The following is a 16,558-nucleotide window of genomic DNA, read 5'->3' as shown; positions in this document are numbered from 1 at the left end:
CAAAGCTGGAGGTGACAAGCTCCCACCCTCCCCTCCCCCCCCCCCCATCGGTGTCAGTGCCAGCCTGGGGAATGCCTGGCGCTGGGGTGAGGGGTGAGTGCCGGTTGCTGTGGGAACAGGAATTCGGGTTGTTCTGTATCTGGGCTCTGCCTCTTTGCTTTTGACGTTTCATTCGCCTCCCGGTTTGCTTTTTGTTCCCTCCTTCAGTTGCCCTTTCCCTGAGGAAGAAACATCCCTGCACCTCCACGAGGCAGAACCAGCAGTGGTGGGAGAGTCTCAGTGCCCCTGCTCGGGGGTGGCAGGGGGATGGTGGCACCCGGGGAGGACTGGGTGGGTGCAGCTCCCATGGGGGCAGAACAGACCCCGATTTGAGTGAGAGACCCTGGCCGAGCAGCACCATCACACCAGGACCTGCACGGGCCAGGGGATGCAGCTGCAGCAGGGCTGGTGGTGGTGGGAATACCACAGTGGGAATGCTGTGGTGGGAATGCCATGGTGCTTTTAAACTGCAATAGTGTGGAAAGGCCTTAATAGCATTAAATTGTTCTTGGCTACCTGCTGCAGCTCCCAGGCACGACAGGGAGCCAGGCAAGGTCACACGTGCTGTCACCAGCATCCAAATGGTCCTTCCTCTCCTCTGGCCCACATGGGATTTATGCATCCTTACATCCACTCACTCCACCCATCACAGCCACACCTGGACCACTGGGGTGGCTCCATGGGCATCCTGGGAGGATGCTCAGCATACGGTCCCTCTGTCTACCCAATCAGTCCAAGGTGATGTGAGGCAAGTGAAGGAGAACTGGGCAGCCCCAGGTGGATGGAAGAAGATGGATTCTCCTGTTTCTGGCATCCAGACCTTCCCTGTGTTGGCACCAGGATGTGCAGCAGGAACAGTGCTGACCCCACCATGGCCTCTGTGGCTCTGCCTGGATAGGGGGACTGAATAAATACAGAGCACAGGGAAGATGCAAGATGTAATATTTTGAAAGGAAGCTTAGTCAAAAGCATAAAAAGTCTTCCTTCTGTGAATCAGCAATTTCCACTGAAACCCAAACAATCTGTTAGATCTTCAGTGCTGGAGAACTGAGACCCAGAGACGCCGAGTGAGTCCCAGCAAGGAGCGGGGGAGGAGGAGAAGGAGAAGGAAGGACAAGAGGGTTTGGTTCAAGCTGCTCAACCACAACACAGGAGTAAGGAGTCTCCCAGCATCCCCCAGATCCAAAGGGTCCTTGGGTCCCACTACTCAGCCCCCCGCAGACGCGGCATCCCCAGAGCGTCACCGCCGGCACAACTCGTGAGCTCCCGGCTGCAGGGAGGCTCTTTGCTCCCCGGGATGGGCCCTCGCAGGCGGACGGAGCGATGGAGACGGGCCTGGATGATTTGTGGGAAGCCACCAGGCAGCAAGGGGCAGCAGAGCCAGGGCTCCAGCTGGCATGGGGCCGGGCACAGGAGGAGGAGACAGTGGCGCTGTGGTTTGAGGGGTCATGGAGCCGCTCCATCGAGGAGACAGCACAGTTGTGGTGTGGGGGGTCATGGAGCTGCTCCTTCAGGCAGCCAGCACTGCCCACTGGGACCCAGGAGTGGCACAGGGAGAATTCAGGGGCAGTGGGTGCAGGCACAGGAGAAGAGCATCCTCTGGGGGCCCAGCAGCATGACAGCTCCCATCACACCTGGATAAATCCCATGGGGCAGATATCTGGGCTCATCTCTGACAGCCAGGATGCTCGTGCCACCCTCTGCCTGGACTCTGCGCCCCACAGTGACCCCTCACTACAGCCACAGTGCTGGGAGAGGTGCCCATTCCAGGTGAGGGCTGCTGGCAATGTGGCTGGACACAGCCCAGGTAAGCACCAGGAGGGCTCAGACTGCAGTGAGAGGGTGGGAGGAGGCACCATCAGCTCCTGCTCGCCTCACCAGCCCAAATTTGGTGAACTAACTGCCAGTGCTGCCGGTGCCCGAGGGGTGAGATATCCACCCAGTGACCAATTGCTCGGGACCCCTGGGGCAGGGATTGTCCCCACCTTAGTGAAAGGTTCTGGGGGGCTGCTGGAAAAGTCATTAGCAGTGACAGCCCCTGCCACAGAGCAGTGACAAACAACCGGTCCCAGGGTGCAATTGTAGGAAAAGCAACCAGAGGGTGGTTGTGATGGTGGTGGTGGCCATGATGGCAGTGGTGCCACTGATGGTGATGGTGGAGGTGGCAGTGGTGGTGGTGACAGGGGCAATGGTGACAGTGGCAGTGGCAGTGGTGGTGTGCTCCACACATGGGACCCACAGCCCCTGCACCCACCTCTACCAGGGCTCAGGATGGGGTCCCCCTCTGACCCCCAGCAGTGCCCCAGCCCTCTCCTTCTCCCTGTGCCTTCTGCCAGTCCCTGCCATGGGCCACGTGCTGGATGTCCCCATGAAGACCTTGTCTGCCACAAGCCTGCATCCCCCTCGGAGCCAGCGTATCCTGGTGCCAGTCCCCAGCACGTGTCACCCACCTCTACCCACTGCACCACCAGGGCCCTTTGTGCTCAAACAGCAGCAGGGAATTTGCCCAAATAAATCCTGTCCTCATCTTTCCTGTGAGCTCTGACAAGGCTGAGGTGTCCAGGAAAGTGGCAACACTGGGAAAAGGCAGATGGCCCTCAAGTAACTTTTGGGACATGGAAACCTCAACACAGGGGACTGTTAAGGAGCTCCCCAAATCCTGGGAACAAAATGGCATCAGTCACCCTTCCAGGACGAGCTGTAGGAGTATCCCTCTGGGATGTTTCGGGATGAGGTTGGCTCAGAGGAGTGCCTGCATTCGGGGTGGGTGGCAGTGCCCTTGGAGGGGGGTGATAGCGTGGTTCAGAGCCAGCTCCTCTCCTGCCCTGAGGGATGGGCCAGAGGCGCTGCCTGTCATCTCCAGGGGAGCAGGATCGATGGAGGAGGGGAGCAGGAGAACCCCAGCAGGATGCTACTGGTACTGGACCCGGTGAGGAGGTGAGTGCAGGGGCTGGACACCCCCAAGGTGGCAGATGGCCACAGCAACACATGGCAGAGGCCGTATCCCGGGGTCAGGGGACAGGGACGCGGCCCGCGCGGTGCCGCAGGGGCAGGACACCGGGACACGGCACCGAGATCTGACACCGGGATCTGACACCGGGACACAACACCGAGACGTGGCAGCGAAGCCCCCGGCCCGGGGCGGAGCCACCGCTCCATGGGCGTGGTTTGGTGAGACCACGCCCTCTTATGCTAATGAGCGCTGAATCACGCTCAGCGGGCCGCGGCCACCGGGCAGGACGGGCCCACCCGGGAGAGAGGGGGGACGAGAGCAGGGGAGCAGAGCGGGGCTGCCGGCGCGGCCAAATGCCTGCCCCGCACGCCGGGGACGCGCAGGGAGGCCCGGGTTCCGCCGGTGCTCTGCGGCGGCCCCGCTGCGGCACGGTGCTAAGGGGCGCGGGGAGAGCGGGGAGGGCTGGCGGGCAACCCCCCCCGCGCGCGCGCGCGCGTGGTGCGCGCCGAGGGCGGGGCGGGCGGGGGCGGTGGGGCGGTCACGTGACGGGCGGGCCACCGCCATTTTGTCCTGCGGAGGCCGTATTTAGGGCGCAGCGCCCGCGCCGCCGCCACTGTTGCCGGGACGGAGCTCCGCGCCCCGGCCCCCGCCGCCGCCCCGCCCGCCTCTGCCCCGGCTCCCTCCTTCCCTCCCCGCCCGCCCGCTCCCGCCGCGCCTCCGCCATTTTGTGGCCGAGCGCTGCCTGCCGAGGACCGGCGCCGCGGCGGAGCCCCCCGCCTTCCCTCCGCCCTCTCGCGCTCCCGCTCCAGCGGCGCCTCGGCCCGGCCCGGCCCGTGCAGCCATGTCCTCCGGCGCCAGCCCCGAGTACGCCTCCTTCTTCGCCGTGATGGGCGCCTCAGCCGCCATGGTCTTCAGCGGTGAGCACCGGCCGGTACCGGGGGCTGTCGTGGAGGAGGGGGGGGGGGGAAGGGTGTCTCCCCTGCCCTGTCTCCCCCCGCCCGGCGGGGCGCGGCCCGCAGGGTGGGGGGGTCCTGCGGGCCCAGCGGTGGCTCCCCCGCCCCTCCCCTCCCCCCGCTCCATCCGGGCTCCCGGCGGCGGCGGCGGAGGGTCCGCCGGTGACGTCACCGCCGGCGGAGCCCCCGGGGCCACGTGACTGCGGCGGTGCCGCCCGCGCCTCCCCGGGCACCGGGGCCGGGGGTCCCACCGGGCACGGTCCCCCGTCCGCGGCCCGGCCCCCTGTGCGTCGGGTACGACGGGCGTTCAAACCATTCCCCGTACGACGCCAAGCCGGTTTTTTAGCGGGGTGAAACCTGAACGTGCGAGCGCTCGCGGCCGGTGACGCCGTCCCAGGGGGCTCCCGAGCCGCCCATGGGGCGATGCCCGAGCGGCGAGGCCGGTCCCGCTCCCTGCCTGTCCCTGTGCGGCTCCGGGCGGCGAGCTCGGTGAGCTCAGTGCGGTGTAAACTGGGTCATCCTGCGGTAGCGCTGGTGTGGGGGCCATCCGCGCTGGGTTACACCAGACACGCTATCCTGCCGTGCTTTCCCTTTCTCAGAGCCTGGCTAAACCCCTGCACAAGGTGACTGCTGATTCCTGGGGGGTGCAGACCTGCTGGTCCGTTTGGGTTATAGGGTGGGGAAGGCTTCAGCTGTTCTTTTCCCAAATGCAAGTGTTACAGTAATTGGGAATAAAAGAACTAGGAACCAGTTTGGTTTTCTCTTCTTCAGAAAGAAGGAGGCGGTGCCTCCTCAGGCAGGAGGATATGGACTGGCCTTCATCTGCCACCTCACTTGGTTCCCAGTTGGGCAGTCAAAACCCTTCAGTATTGAATTGGCTGTAGCTGGTGTGCTTGGGGTCTCACTGTGTCAATACAGCCTCTGAGATGGTGGCTGGGTGTGCAGGACAGATTTGGGGAAGCTGCTCTTGATTGATTAGTGTGGTAGATTAAATTGTGCAGACAGCCAAGTGGTGGATTAAAACGGGTGTTTGAGAGGAAGCTGTCTAGCCATGCTGGTGTGGGCACCATGGACTGGTTTCACACCAGCCCCATTTAGGGTTTTAGTTTTTGGTAAAACAAAAGCCTGGCTGGCTGTGTTTGGTCTTGCTCAGTCTGTGCCTGGTGGTGGGATGCAGATGTCCGTGCTGAGGTCAGTTGATGGCCTGCCACCTTGGAATTCAGACATTGTACTCGCACTTGACAGGTAAGGATTTCCTGAAAACTCAGTGATTGGAATGCCACAGGAGCCAGTGTTGGGACTGCCAGCCTACCTGCCTCTTACCTAATGAAGATAATGGAGGAAGAAACTAAGACCTAGTTACTTGTTGGGAAAAAGCAGTCAGCAATACACTGCCTTTTGTAAAATAGTCGTAAATACTGAGCTTTCTTTCCAGGGAAGGAGTCACTGGACTCCTCTTGCAGAGTCGACCTCAGAAGCAAAAGAACATGTCTGTGTGGCTTTAGACACCAAGCTAAAGCCACACATGGGAGTGTGCTTCATCAGAACGTTGGGGAGGGATGTAGGCTTGAGTCAGTGCATTAACAGGAATTCAGAGTGGTGCTGGCGTGTCTGAACCAGCAGTGCAGCCTTTCCTAGAAGCTGCACGGTGACAGCATGGTGCTGCGAGATTGCAGGGGGGAGCTTTGAGTGGGGTAATGCACAGTCAGTTCTTAAGCTGTGTTGATGAAGGCTTGGTATCTGTCCTGTCACTGCTGGTATGTGACTGGGCCTTGGTGCAGAATCTGTGTCAGGTGGCCCTGGACTCAATGAGCTTAGAGGTCTTTCCTAACCTCAGTGATGCTGTAATACCAGCAGGTCTAAGCCATGCAGGTGCTCTTGCTAGGGCCTCTGATGGGTTCAACAGGTTATAGATACTGCAAAGAGAAATTGTTTCTTAGATGTGGAGTTGTAGTGAAGCAGTTTGGATTTTTAAGGCAAGATGGCAGAGATGTCAATATAGGATAAACTAAAATTTACAGTGTCATGTAGCTTTTGTAAGGGAGTTGTGGCATGTTCTGATGCTAATTTTATATTGTTAAAAAACCCCACCCTGATTTAGAAGAAAGGAGCTATGTCTGGACAAGCAGTGTAAAACTCTCTAAAATTGTCCCGGATCAGTGTTAATTAGTGCAGTGATCATGTCTGACTCATGCTGTATCTGAAGATCACATTCTTGTGGAGCTTGTAGTTCTGAGACCTGTTTGTAGTAAACAATTCAGGTTCCGTACTGTCCAGGCTGGTTTGATGTGAAAACAAGTGACTTTGTGCAGTCCTGTGTGACCTGTGATCAGTACCTGCTGATGGTAAATAGATAGCAGAACTTGTTCTAGTCAGCCAGAGACAAGAGCAGGCTGCTGTGACCTTGGCCATCTTCAAGCCTGTTTGGTTATTTGCAGATTACAACTTGGTTTCATTGCTGCAGTTCCTTATTTCCCATGTGTAAAATGTGGTGGCTCAGGGTCAGGTGCTGTTGAGTGATTAAATTATTGTGGCTTTTCCATGTGACTTGAGCTGCCAGAACAGACAAGTGTGGTGTTGGGCCAAGCTGGCTGGTTCTGAGTGTGCTGGTGATGTAAAGCCTGCTGTCCCAGATGTGCCCACTGCACCCCTCATGGTGTGGGGAATTGTCCTTACACTCGCACTCCAGTTGGGCTTTCAGTGCCTTCAATACCCACTGCACTGCCAAGCAGCTGAAAGATTCCTCACAAAGAGAACTCCAGCCAGCAGTGTTAGATTAGTCCTGTGTCTCCTCATTGTTGCTGTGGAGCTAATGAAGTAGTATTTTTCTTTTTAAACTAGGGCTGCGGATATTATAGCAGTTGGTTGGCTCTTAAGGGACCTCCATAGTGGAGTTGCTGGCTCAGAACATGTCGCTTGATGCAACTGACAGCCCAGCACAGTCTGATTCTAGAAGGCATCGTGACTATAAGCAACTTGCAGCCTCGAAGGCAAATGGCACCTGTGCTTCCTGAAATACTGTCCGAGAGGTGGGGAGGAGGAACAGGAGAGCTGCTTGCTTCTCAGGGAGGAGCTGTGGACCTAATCCCAGGAGGAGCTTGCAGGTAAAATGAAGTGGCAGAGCGTTGTGCGGCTCTAGGTAGTCTCTGCCCTAGAGGCCTGGTGGTGTGGGCAGGTGTGGGAGCTCCCAACTGTCTGCACCAGAGATTAGCTTAAGCCTTCGTCCTTACAGCGGGTAAAGCAGTGGACTGCTAAGACCTACGTGCTGTAACAGAAGTGAGGTAGGCAATGTTTCTACAGCTCGAGATTGAGGGAAGGCGTCTCGACAAGGGCGTCACTTCTTCTCAGTAAATGCCAGTCTTGGGAACATCTGGAAATGAGATGGAGCGTCAGTATAAGCCATTGGCTCTGCAGAATGTGGCCGAAGCAGTTATGCTGCAGGTTGTACTGTGGCTTCCTAATGGATCCCTGTCTCACCCTGGAGTCACTGCAGAGCCTGCAGGTACTTCCCCTCTGGTGGGAACATTGGGAGCAACAGCAGACATGGATGCCAGCTGCCTCAGGACCTCTTGGTCAGCTTCCTTTTTTTCCTTCCTAAAACTGACCTCTTCTTTGTCTCCAGAGCCTGACTGGTCACATGCAGAGGTTGCAAGCTGAACAGTGTCCCAGGCTGTTGGGTGCTGTTTCAAGTAGTGGTTTACAGCAGTGTGGGCTTTTCACCAGGGAGACATAACTGGCTGAACTCACTTCCTCCAGACTGAATCCTGTGAGCACGAGGCTTCAGGTCAGGCTGGTCTGGCCACAGCAGTGTCTGCTGTATGCAGGCTTTTCCACACTGCAGGGATGTGGGTGCTGCTGAGTGCTGTGAGCTGCCCTTGGACCTGCTTGGTGGAAAGGGGTTCTGCTAACTGGTGTAACAAACTACTCTGCCAGTCAGTACCTAGAGGACACTGGTCATCCAGGCTGTGAAATGGGTTGTCTTTAAGGTTGCGGGGGGAGCTTGTATGATGATAAAGATAAAATAACAAGTGGGTGGATGGACTCTGCTGCTGGCAGAAGGGCAAGCTTTTGCTCTGCGGTGTAAGTGCTGGGCCTTCCCATACTTATAAATCAAAGGATTCTGTGTGCTGTCAGACAATCCAGAGTGCCAATTGCAGCTGTCCCAGCTCTTGGACAGTTGACTAGCAAGTCCTCTTTGCCTTGGATTGCTGCTATTGCAACAACTTCTCAAGGAGCTGGTGGACTTCTAAGTTCTCAGATTTACTGACACAAGAGTAAAAGGCCTGCCAGCCTTGCAGGGTTTTTGGTAATGTAGGCTGACAGTGGCAGGCTTGGTGGATATCCACACACCCTTTCATTACATTAGGGAAGAGCAAAAAGCCATTGCTAATCCCGTAACAGGTGATTCACTGAAGGTCTTCAGAGTCTACAGCTTCTCTGTTTACCCTTCAGGTTTTCATTGGGGAACTGGCTTCAGCCAGTGGGATGGGAATTTGCATAGGCTCCGGGTACACTTCCCCTGGCTATCCTGTGGAGATGCACCTGGGAAGAGCAACAGGGTTTTTCCAAGGCAGCCATGGACTATCTGTTACTGTAACCTGAGGTGGAGCTGTGTCAAATGGGGGGGATGGGGAGGGGCCAGGGAAAACCAGTGGGAAGCAGCCTATTTCTTTGGATGTGCCCAGGTTTCTGGCATGGCAAAGCGAGGACTGTACTGGACCTGATGTCACCTCTAACAGTTCTCCAGCCATTTGAGAACAACCTGTTCAGGGATGGACAGGTGGTGTTGAATTGGTGCCTGTCTGCTCCCAGAGAAGCTGCAGAGGGCAGCCCATTTGATAGTGATGAGTTGTAAAAGGCTCCAGATGTAAGTGCTCATCCCAAGTGGTCTTTCAGGCTTGCTGTGGTAGTAACCTGTGGTATCCTAATTGGAAATCTGACTTGTGTCACTACCTCACTTCCTAATGCAGGGGAATTCTGTATGTTAGTGCTCTGGAAATCTGTCACATGTGCAGTGTGGAAACCTGCTTCTCCATGGTGGGACACGGGAGGAATTCCTGACTCTGAATGGACCAAATGCTGCTGGAGTGTGTGTGGCTGGTTCTGAGCCTCTCTGAATGTATCAACTGGTGAAACTGGATCTGTGCTATTGGATTTCCCTGACTGGAAGGCTCTCTGTAGCCTCTCCCTGTACCGAGAGGGTGTCACTGACTCACCTGCAAGGTCATTGTTCTTGCTGTATGACCTGACTGAGCTGTCCCTGCAGCTGCAAAAGGCTGGTCCTGACACTGGGACTGGCACTTGATGTGAAGAGCAGGCTGCTCAAGTGCTGACTGAGTGTCAGAGGCAGAGCCTCTACCGAAAGTCCTGGCAGTGGCAAGGCTACAACTGGTCTTCAGCCTTTGACTGTACAGTCTATGTGGCAAGTGACTTTCTAGTTCATACCTGATCCTGGAGCTGCACAGCCTCACTACCTCTGCTACCACTTTGGACTACTAAAGCAACAGCTATGGTGGAGGTGCCAGGTGGCATCTCCCCAGCCCTGAGGGAGGGTGCTTTGCCCCCAAGAACAGTTCTAAATCAGCTCTGGCTTATGAGTTCAAGGAATAACTCAGAAGTATTTCGAAACGGAGTTAACCTCTGAAACATGCTTACTGGGAGTAAGTCCTGAATGGTGTGTAAAGCAACTTCTCCGTATTGTAACACCATTGAACTTCTGAATGGCACAGTTTCTGGTTAGAGACCAGCATAGATTCCTTCTCTGGTGAACTAAGGTAGGCAGAGTGTTTCTCCAGCTGCCAGGGAAATGTTTTGACAGCTCTATGACTGCTCTACCTCTTTAAAGGTAGTGTTGGAGCTTGATTGGGGGGGGGTGGTGTTAGAGGTTAGGAGCTGGATAATCTGACACAAATATGGAGTCTTCAGTGGTACAGCTCTTGTCCCATTTCCACTGTCTGCCACAGAGATCTCCTCAAACCCTGTTCACAGATTTTGGAAAACACATCCTTCTAATGCATCAGGGATATTTAAATTTGGCATATGAAGCATATGTGCTTCAGATGTTCAGAGCTGCCACAAGGTACAAGTGAAGTTGTGCAGGAATGTTCTGAGTGCCCACAGCCCAGAACTGAGGGGCTGTGCCACTAGAGGCTGGGTTATGGTGGGAAGCAGGTATTGACTGTGATACTGGGTTGCTGTCAAAGGTGCAAGGAGAACTTGTCAGGCTGGTGAAGGGCGGTTAAAGCTGCCTTATAAGGTGCTGGAGGTGCCTGTTGGTCAGGGTGCTGATAAAGGCTTCCTTGGGAGCAGATGTGTCAACCTCTGAAGCTCTGTGTGTGGCACCTGTGACTCCACCAGTGGGAGTGTTAGTAGAGCTTCAGTGACATTTAAAATTGTCATGTAAAAACTGGTACACGTAGGCTTTCTCTGTAACTGTGTCTAGACCAAGTTCAAGGCATAAGGTCTTGCCTGTTTGGGGGTTTTAACTGGGAACTGACAAACTTGTGCTGCTCTGCCCTTCCACAGAGGCTTGAGCAGGCTGACTTTCTGTAAATGGGGTTACAAAATCACCTGTAATCCATCACTGCATTAATTGCAAAACCTTCGAGTAGCTTCAGGCTTAGAGGAAGTAATGACTTATCTGACTTTAAATAGTGAACTTCCCTCATGAGCCTCTGCATTGCTGGAGAGGTTTTTAAAACATTGGAGACAGCTTCTGCTAAATGCTATAGCCAGGGTAGATAGTGGAACCAGGATTCAGGCTTACTTCTAGCCCTTAAAAATGCTTTAGCCAACAAAAAGGGTTCTTAACTCAAGACAGTGATTTCTTTCTAGACTTCTTAAGGACTAGATCCTTAAACAGGGCCATCACTGGTTAAGTCCACATGCTAGTTTCCAGGCTCAACTTACATTTCCAGGTAAAACCTGCTCCTGGCTCAGGCTTCCTAAGCTGGGTTCTAGTTCTGAATTGCCCTGAACAACCCTTTACATCACTCAGTGCCAGTCAAGGCTCAAGAGCTTTCCTAGTACAGAACAAATTGGTAGTTGATAATGAGGCTTTTCCTTTGGGTTTCTGTAACTAAAATTGAACTTCCTTCTGAGAATGAACCTTGTGTTACCTGTATGGATGGTCTGGAGTTTTAGTGCCAAGCTGGGAGGATGACTTCTCAAAGACAAGCTTTATGGGAAGGCCGAGCAAGCAGCAGGAAAGCCCATATATCCAAACCCTTCCAAATACCTCCCAGCAGCTCTCTGGGACAAGGTGCACCATCTCACACTTGGATGCTAGTGTAAGGCAGCTACAGATCTTTGTGGAACAAGCAGGTCTTCCCTTGGAGAAACCTTAGTTTTTACATGGCTGGAACAAACCCAACTAGTAAGTCTCAACATTACCAAGACTTTAAATCCCCATTGTTTAAATACTCTCCAGTGGCCTTTTAGAGCAGGCAAGAGCATTATTTTGCTAGGTAGGACTGTTACCTCTGAATATCAGCCTGTGTTGGAAAAGGAGCCTGCCTTCCCTTCCAACGTGCCTTACACTGCTGCTCCAGGGACTTACTCCTGGCTAGCAGCTGCATTGTCATCTCAGGGTGATGGTGAGTGCAACCTGAAGTTCTGGAGTTCCCAGAGTACTCCACAGTAGGGCTGGAAGGAAAGGGGTCTTTTCAAGTGCCGCAGAATTAAAGAATGAGGTATTCATGGAAGCTTTTGTGAGACTAATACAAAGCTTTCAAGGCAGAAGTTAGTTTTTTGGGGAAGTGCTTTGGACTCTTCCAGCAGGTCTCAGGTGCAGGTGATAAGCCCATGCTCTGCTTTGGATCCTTTGTGGGTCTCTGCACGCTCAGGTGTTGACACAAGTGATGAGCCAACCTTAGGGGTAAGGTGGTTGTGGTCCTCTGTAACCCACAAGCCAGACTGCACTTTGTGGTTCCAGTGGTTAAATTAACAAATGTTTGGACCTGAATCCTTTACAGGTGAGATTATGGCAGAGGGTGCCTTTCTCCAGGGAATGGCATGCAGCAGTAATGGTTGAGTTTGTTGGTGTCTCAGTGTGTCTGATGAAGCTGCAATGGCACATTTAACCCTAGGGCCAAAGTGTAGGCAAATGGGTTTCCTGGGAGAAGAGGCCCCGCAAAGGTGACCTGTGCTCTGAGCTCAGCTCAGGTGGCTCAGAGATCAGTGACTAAAGCCCAGCTCTCAGCTGTGTTCTGCTGGGGTAGACAGCTGGGTTTTGTTGCGCCTTGCAGTGTGGACCCTGAGAGGACACAGTGAGTAACGAGTTCCACTTTGGACCTTGTGTTTTGGTCCCTAAGCAAGAATGGATGGCTGCTGGGGGTGTGCCCTGCCGTGAAGCTGGCCTTGGACAGGGTGTTCTGTTATCACTGGTGTTTGAACAGCACCTTCTTAGTGATCTGGCTTTGATCTAGAACTCTGGATAGGTCACTTCCTCATCCATTAGGCAAGTATTCCTGGCTGTCAGGTGACCCTGGTAATTTTGCACAATGCTTCCTTGTGCTGGCTCAGCTGTTCTCACACTGCAGCCTAGTGAAGGAAGTGGTATTTGGGGATGTGCCTAATGCATTTTTTTTTTTTTGTTCTCTTCCAGCCTTGGGAGCTGCATATGGAACAGCAAAGAGTGGCACGGGTATTGCAGCCATGTCTGTCATGAGGCCTGAGCTGATCATGAAGTCCATCATCCCTGTGGTCATGGCGGGGATTATAGCGATCTATGGCCTCGTAGTGGCAGTGCTCATTGCCAACGCCCTCTCACCCACCATCACGCTATTCAAGTAAGTTGCTCCATGTGGCACCTCTGTTTCAGATTGTCCTGTCCCTTTTCTGATGCCCTGAGTGTGGGTGGGGTTGGCTAAAGGCCCTGGAAGGGCTGTCGGTGCTAAGTGCTCCTGAGCTGGGCTTGGGAGCACAGGCTGGATTCCAGCTGTGCTGCCTCAGCCCCAGCGGTGCTCCCGGCTCTGTTGGCTGGCACAGATCAATCGGGCTTCCACTGTTGCAGCTCGTGCTGTGGGCTGCGGCTTGAGAGAAGCTGTGTACAGGGATAGGAGGCAAAGCTTGTGTCATTGTGCTAGACTCTAGACCTGGAATGCACAGGTCTTTCGAGGCTGTCCAAGTTCTGCTGTTGCCTGGGAGATGCAAGTGAATAATTAATATTGCTTCTGTTTTATGTGATGGTAAATCAATCCCTAAGCTATACATTGGGCCTCTACAGCAGGTACAGTCTGAAACTCAATCTGTTCTTGGCTTTAGAGAATAGCTGGAACTGGCTTGGTTGAGACCTCTCAGAATAAAACAGTGCTGCTGAGGTGTGACAGGTATCTGTGTCACTGTACAAGCTGTACACGATGAGCAGTGTGCTTGGCCTAACAAGCTGTGGTCTAAAACAGCAGGTACAAGTGCTCCTATGCAATTAGCAGGTGGGCAGATAGTGAGAGGGACTGCTCCTCAGGTATCCTGCCTGGAAAACCAGTCCTGCCCAGCTCCTGCAGAGCAAGACACTTGATGTGCTGTGGCTGTATATAAGGTTGCAGATGAGTAGCTACTAACAGGCTACACTGCACTGTGGGACAGGCACTGCTGTTAGTGCTGCTCTGACAGTGGCTGGAGTGGCCACAGACAGACTGGGTGGCCACGTGAGCTCCAGGTGCAGTAGCTTAGCTTGAACTATGAGTCCTACCTGAAGAGCAGGTGAAATCCTTCACTGCTGCCCATTTCTTATGTATCGGAGCTGGGAGTGCCAGGAAGCATCTGCCTTGAGGTACACTGGGCTTGTCTAAAGAGTCAGGAGCTTAAGGCTGGGTGTCCTGTTCCTTGCCACTGAAACTGTCCCCATCTCTGTCCTGCAGGAGCTTCCTTCAGCTGGGTGCTGGCTTGAGCGTGGGCCTCAGTGGCCTGGCTGCTGGCTTTGCCATCGGCATCGTGGGCGATGCAGGTGTCCGGGGAACAGCACAGCAGCCCAGGTTATTTGTGGGCATGATCCTCATTTTGATCTTCGCTGAAGTCTTGGGTCTCTATGGCCTCATCGTTGCCCTTATCCTCTCCACGAAGTAAATGTTGCGGTATGATGTAAAGAGATGTAACAAATCCACGTTTAACAAAACAAACAAACAAAAAAAAGCTCCAGAATGAAAATGGTCTCTCCAATGTGTACAGTTGTCCCAATTTGGTAGTTGATCTCTTGTAAATGCGCAATGTATGTTAGTGACTTGTCTGTCCTGTGTGTACTTCAATATTAACTTGGATGGGCTGCTCCAAGCCTGCTGCATGGCTTGGGGTGGCCCGTGTGCAATTTTCCACCCATTGCTGTTAGTATTTTATGTATAAATATGAACTAGAAATGTAATTTTTTCTCTTCACTGGATGTTTATTTATAAAAGACTTGACATGTTCATACATCTATGGAGCAAGGATTTTCAATTTCCCATGCTATATATATTAATCTTATATATAGGTAGATTACACTGTGGGGTCAATTGTAAGTGCAGAGAATTCCTTGGATGTAACTTTGATTCTAAAGATTGCTGTAGTGTCCTGGTATTGGAGTATGAGAATTTTGTGTTTTATTACAGCAATTGTCCGAAACACTCCCGTGTTTCAGTAGTAACCGCGTATGCTCCGGCATCAGAGTCGTGCACCCAGTGTTGGGTTACAAACTTCTACCATGTTTCCAAATAAAACTTCCTCACTACATTGCTGTAATGGGTCCTCTGGCTCTGATTTCAGGTGGTTGCTGCTCCTTTGGGAAGAGAAGGGGTTCCCGGGGGGAGGCAGGTTCCTGGAGTGACTGAGCACCTACAGGAGTGGTGCTGCCAGCACTGCCACGCCTTTCCCTTTCTCCTGGGCAGTGGCAGCTGCTGTGGCAGCTGCTTTACCAGCTGTTGCTGTGGGTTGGACTCAGGGTGAGGAGGGATGCAGAGCTGTGTTTGGCCTGATCAGCACATCTGGCTCATGGTAATGCTCTGTAAGAGCCTGTGCTGAGGGTTGGGGAATGAGGGTGCCGGCTCCAACCTGTGACAAGGAAAGGAGCTGCCTTGTCCTGTCCTCATGCTGGCCCTGCAGAAGCTGAGCTCGCTGGAAGCTGTGGTCTGCACAGTAATTGCCTCTGAAGTACCTCAACAGTAGTCTCATCAACAAAATGGCTTCAGTCAAGAACTTGTATTTTTAACTTGTAAATCAGAAGCATTTGAGTTGGGAGGTTCTGCTGCTGCAGCTACTGGAGTGCTGGAGCAGCGTTCTCTGGCCTCAGGATTTGAGTACTGCAAAGCTGCTGTGGGAAATAACATGTTGGGCCCTTCCAGGGGCGAATATATCACCTTAATCCTACGTGTATAGCTTGGAGAACAGGCCAAGCTCTACCTTGTTCAAGCCAAAACGTTGCTATTACACAGGTCCTAGTGCCAGCAGGGCCTTTGTGGTCAAACTAAGCTGCTGAACGTGGAGGGATCCCTGGCTGGGAGTGGAGGTGTGCTGTACATGTGTTTCATCCATGTACCTGCCCAGTGAGTCTGGTGCAAGTACCATGAAGAGCTGTGGCCAAGCATAAGGAATTCACTGAAACTTTGGAACTGCTAACCTGCCAAGGGTGTTCCCCAAATGGAACTGTTCAGGAGACTGTGGCTATGAGCCAGTCATTCTGCTAGGGTGTATTCTCACATGTTGGTGAAGGTGTAGTTTTGACAGTTGTTGATTATCAATAATTACTGACAAATATATTGGCTTATTCTGTTTGCTAAAATGATCTGTCAGCTGTGTGTGGCTCTGGGGTGGGCTGGGCTGGTGGTGCTTGGGAAGGGCTTTGCCTCATGGCAGTGCGAGCAGAGGTGCACCTGGGGCTGTATAGAGGCACAAGCTGACCAAAGGAATATTCTGGATCTCTGCTGAAGGAGTGCCTGGGGTAAGGGGAAGTTCGTGATCAGCATGATGTTGGTTGTTCTTCAGCAGAAGTAACTGACTCTGAACTTCTGAATTAGACTTTCCCCAGGAGTCATAAACATTTATGGAATCTGTGGCATAATTGTGTCTCACACTGACTGCAGTGGGGGCAGTTGGGGGGTGAATCCTGAATCCAGGCGCTCTGGAGAGCGTGCCAGGTACAGCTTGCAGTCCTGGTGAGAGGAATTGCATTTGGCTTGTGTGGCAGGGTCCCAGCTGGGGAGAGAGTCCCAGCTGGGGCTGCAAATGTGCTTATCTTGTGGCTTTACCTGCTTTGGGGACCCTGTGCCAGCCTTTTTGCCAACTGACAAGGACACAAGCAAATTGCATTTAAGAGAGCAGCCAAATGCTGGTGACAGCTCTCATCTCCAAGGGCAATAAGCAATTGAAAGGCCCAGTTTTAGGCGGGTGACACCGTGCAGAGGCAGTTAATAGGCTCAGGAGGGCGATGGGCACTTAGGGAGCCACATGCAGAGAAAATCCCTTCAGTGGCATTTTGTCTCATGCCTTGGAACGTGAAGCCTTTGTCATTGATATACAAACCCGTGCAAGGAGAGCTGAGCTGGGGGGAGCGCAGGTGGGCGACGATCACTTTGTGCCAAGTACCTGCAGATACACCCAGAGTCACATTAACAGTCTGCACACGGCCAGGCGTTTTCTGATAGTG

General features: G+C 53.4%; 1 protein-coding gene across 1 annotated transcript; it reads left to right on the top strand.

Moving 5' to 3' along the window:
• Positions 1-3,531: 3,531 nt before the first annotated feature.
• Positions 3,532-14,658, top strand: ATP6V0C (ATPase H+ transporting V0 subunit c). Its single transcript, XM_064672424.1, has 3 exons — positions 3,532-3,909; positions 12,551-12,734; positions 13,806-14,658. The coding sequence occupies exons 1-3, from the start codon at positions 3,834-3,836 to the stop codon at positions 14,008-14,010; spliced, it is 465 nt and encodes a 154-aa protein (XP_064528494.1). The 5' UTR covers positions 3,532-3,833; the 3' UTR covers positions 14,011-14,658.
• The last annotated feature ends 1,900 nt before the right edge of the window (positions 14,659-16,558 follow it).

Source organism: Pseudopipra pipra, chromosome 16 (genome assembly GCF_036250125.1).
Source record: "Pseudopipra pipra isolate bDixPip1 chromosome 16, bDixPip1.hap1, whole genome shotgun sequence".
NCBI lineage: Eukaryota > Metazoa > Chordata > Aves > Passeriformes > Pipridae > Pseudopipra > Pseudopipra pipra.
Note: the sequence above shows the minus strand (reverse complement) of the source record. Positions and strands in the feature narration are given on the sequence as shown.